The sequence below is a fragment of the Prunus persica genome, chromosome G6 (assembly GCF_000346465.2).
Source record: "Prunus persica cultivar Lovell chromosome G6, Prunus_persica_NCBIv2, whole genome shotgun sequence".
NCBI classification, from domain to species: domain Eukaryota; kingdom Viridiplantae; phylum Streptophyta; class Magnoliopsida; order Rosales; family Rosaceae; genus Prunus; species Prunus persica.
Window position 1 is genome coordinate 19,356,302 of NC_034014.1, and position 3,745 is coordinate 19,360,046.

The 3,745-nt window shown below is 38.5% G+C and overlaps 1 protein-coding gene across 1 annotated transcript; it reads left to right on the forward strand.

The window, feature by feature from the left end:
- LOC18774634 lies at positions 508–2,488 on the forward strand. The gene has a single exon (XM_007205141.2). The coding sequence runs from the start codon at positions 837–839 to the stop codon at positions 2,163–2,165; it is 1,329 nt and encodes a 442-aa protein (XP_007205203.1). The 5' UTR covers positions 508–836; the 3' UTR covers positions 2,166–2,488.

Below are 3,745 nucleotides of genomic sequence, written 5' to 3' on the forward strand. Positions count from 1 at the left end.
GCATAGTCAGTGCCAAACTCTATCGTTTAAGATATATACGAACTCCTTAAGCTTGTGGTCTTCTTTGAAGCAATGTTTTGTTGTTTTGTTGAATACAAACGATATTTGAAGAGGGAAAACGAACATAAAACCTCATATGCATGAGTAAATGCTCTTAATCACTTCAGCCTAAAATGGGAATTAAACTTGAAAGACTTGTGATTTAAAAGTTGATGGGGGTGAAAAAAGTCAAAAACATGTAAACTCGAAAGTAGGATGAGGTTTCTGATAAACCCTTTTCGTCTTTCTAATGGCCAATTAAAAAACTGACAAAACAAAAGTGGGCAGACTTTAATTGTAATTATTGACCATTGAAATTTGAAGTCATTGTCTAAAAAAATTTGTCATTAACTCAAAATATCATAAATGGATGACACTAAAATAATAAATCCACTAAGCAAAGAATATATATAGTGGTTTAATTTCTAACTAAATTGCTCTCACACCCAGTAATCCAGCAGAGGGACCCCCGGTAAAACCGCGTGTTGTAGAGAGAGACAGAGTGAGGGAGCGCGCGCTCTCCTCCACTCTCCACTGCCTACTTGCCCCATGTGACTGATCTCATCACTTGCTGCCTTCCCATTAAAGTCTCCCTCTTCCTCTCTTCCTTTCTTCACTTCTCTCTATGTACAGGACACCCACCAAGCTATATATAAATCCAAGCCTTGCTAATCTTTCACTCTCTCTCTCTCTCTCTCTCTCTCTCTCTCTCTCTCTCTCTCTGTCTTGTATATATATATATATATATATATAGTTCTAGATCTTTGAAGCCCTCATCAGAGATCTTGGTTTCAGAAATGGCTCCACTCATGTACTTGAGTTTCAGAAAGGTACTTTTGCTTTCTCTTGTTAGTGTGTTCCTCTTTTCTACTCTTCTCCTTTCTGTCTACTCAGAGCCTCAACTTGAGAGCTCACAGTTTCTTGGTACAAGGAAAATGTCAGAGTTAGATAAAAATCAAGACCAGCCTAAGAAAATCAAGCCTGCCAATTCCCTTTCCTCCAAAAACCAAACCAAGCTCATCAAGCCCGCCTTGTCTTCCTCCAAGAACCAGACCAAGCTGATCAAATCTAGCCTATCCTCTAAAAACCAAACCAAGCTCCTCAAACCCAACCTCTCCTCCAAGAACCAAACCAAGCTTATCAAATCCAGTTCCAATTCCATCAAGACATCCTCATCCCCCACCAAGAATATTGAGCTCAAAAAGCTCAATTCCACATCAAAATCCTCCAATTCTGTCAAACCCAATTCAATTTCTAGTAAGAAAATCTCAGATCTAACCAAGCCAAGCACTCCCAAGAACAAAACAACCAAACCCACCACCACCACAAAACAATCCCAAAACCCACCAAAAACAGAGAAGAAACCCACCCAACAAAAACCCAAAAAGCCAATTGAGCCCAGCTGGATTGATCAAGAAGATGACACTGATTTTGTCTCAGATTTCACTGATTTGCCTGGAAAATTCCAGCAAACCTTGATTCCAGATTTAGAGAGAATCTCAACCACTTCAAAGATTTATCTCAACAAAGCCAACAAGCAAATGACAAACCAGTTCAAGCCCATTGTTGGCAACAAATATGCTGCCACAATTGCCTCCATAGTCTCCTGTGCCTTCCTCTTGATCCCTCTGCTCTTAGTCTCTCTCCTCTTCAACCGCATCAAAGCCTATTTCTCTCTCCAGAAGCTCTTGATCTTCATCCAAGTCTACCTCTCCATCTACTTCTCCATCCTCTGCCTCTCCTCCCTCGTCACTGGGCTCGAGCCCCTCAAGTTTTTCTACGCCACTTCGCAGTCCACCTACGTTTGCCTACAGGTGCTGCAGACGCTCGGCTACGTGCTGTATCTGTTGCTACTTTTGATGTATTTGATCCTGGTTTTCTCGACGGATTCTGGGCTGGGCTCGAAAATGTTGGGCCTGGGCCAGACCTTCGTGGGCTTTTCTGTTGGGCTTCATTACTATATGTCGGTGTTTCACAGAGCCGTGCTGAGACAGCCACCCAAGACCAACTGGAAGGTGCATGGGATTTACGCCACGTGTTATCTTGTGATTTGCCTGTTTGCTACAGCTGAGAGGAGGAAGAAGGCTTACTTGGAAGAGGGGGGTGAAGAGGGCAAGAAGAGCTAATTTTGTTGAATAAAAATTAGTGGGTTAAAAACCAATCAAATTCTTGGTATACAAAGTGAAAAATCACCTCCTATTTTCACCTCTCTTTTATTATAGTAGTTTTTTGTTTTTATTTTTTTAGATTTAGGAAGAATTTATTATTTATCCTGCCATAAGCTCTGGTGGCATGTAATACCATTGGCCAAGAACCCTGGTGTTATGAAATAAATTATGCAATTGGGACAAACTTGTCATATTGCTTCTTTTTTTTTTAATGTAGTTGCTATTTACGTGTAATTCTGCATTCGAAAAGTGGTAGTAGCATTTCCCTAAGTTAAACTCAACTAATTTAGTTATGATGTTATACAATTGCACATTTGTTTGTTTGTTTGTTTGTTTGTTTTTAGAAAAAAAAAAAAAAAGCGATAGTTAAAATTATTGTAAATTAATCTATTCGTAAGAAGAAGGATTTGAACTTGAGGTATTCAAACTTAAGTGTAAAGAGACGGACTCTTCCCTGACCAATTATCATAAACAAAATTTGTTGAAAGTTAGTTTTTTTAATTCTAATTGATACACATCTCCATGTGTACTTTAATTTGGGAACATGTGAATTTTCCATGGGAGGTTTATTGTCACATCTCCTCAAAAATGGAGGAATGCTCAATGAAGTGTTTCTTTTTTTTTTTTCTTTTTTTTTTAAGTCAAGGGACGTGTTTCTTTAACTAAAATGGGTATTGAGATTATTCCCCAATATCTCTCTGTTAATATACATTTGTTGTGATTCGTAATTTCCCCGATATTTATTAGGCACATAATGAATTCCTGCACCGACTGGATTGATGTAGGTGTCGGTGGCTGCATGGCCTAATGTACAACCGACATTTTTGCTGCTGTAATTTTATCCTAATATTTTGTCCTGTACATTTATAAGTAATAAGTCTCCGTTATATCCTCGTCAAGTCAAGGGTGGAGTTGCCTTCAATTCAATTGATGGAGATTTGGAGTATTTGAAAGCTAGCGACTGCCTGCCAACTACTATTTTCCACCATATACCTAAATTCTATTGACATCATGTAGCAAAAGCTCCCGGTCATTTTCACCATTCACCTTCCTAAGAGCCCTTTTATTTATTTCATTTGTCACATACTTTTTGTTTGTTTGTTATCATCAGAAGCGCAACATGATACCATTCAAGGCCAAATATGTTTGGGGATATTTTAACTTGTTTTTTCAGTATAAGTGATAGTCTAAATTATAAAAGAGATAGATTTTTTTCACACACACAACTATAATGCTGTGAGGATTTGAACTTGAGACTTATCGTGTGTTTGGCAAAAGGAAAAAAAGACGGAATTTGAAAAAAAAATCGTGATTTCACCAATGGAAAAGGGAAATCCATGTGTTTGGCAAATCACTTGCGGGAAATATGGAGGGATTTCCCAATCCAAAATCCCAAGTTTAAATCCTATCATAATTGGTGGAATTGTGCAAATCTCAAGAGCGAGGGAAATTTCATTTGTTGCATGCCAACAAAGACACCTATATCAGTTTTCTAACAAGAGTGGGAGAAGAAGGCCATCTATCCAAGTTTCGCTGGT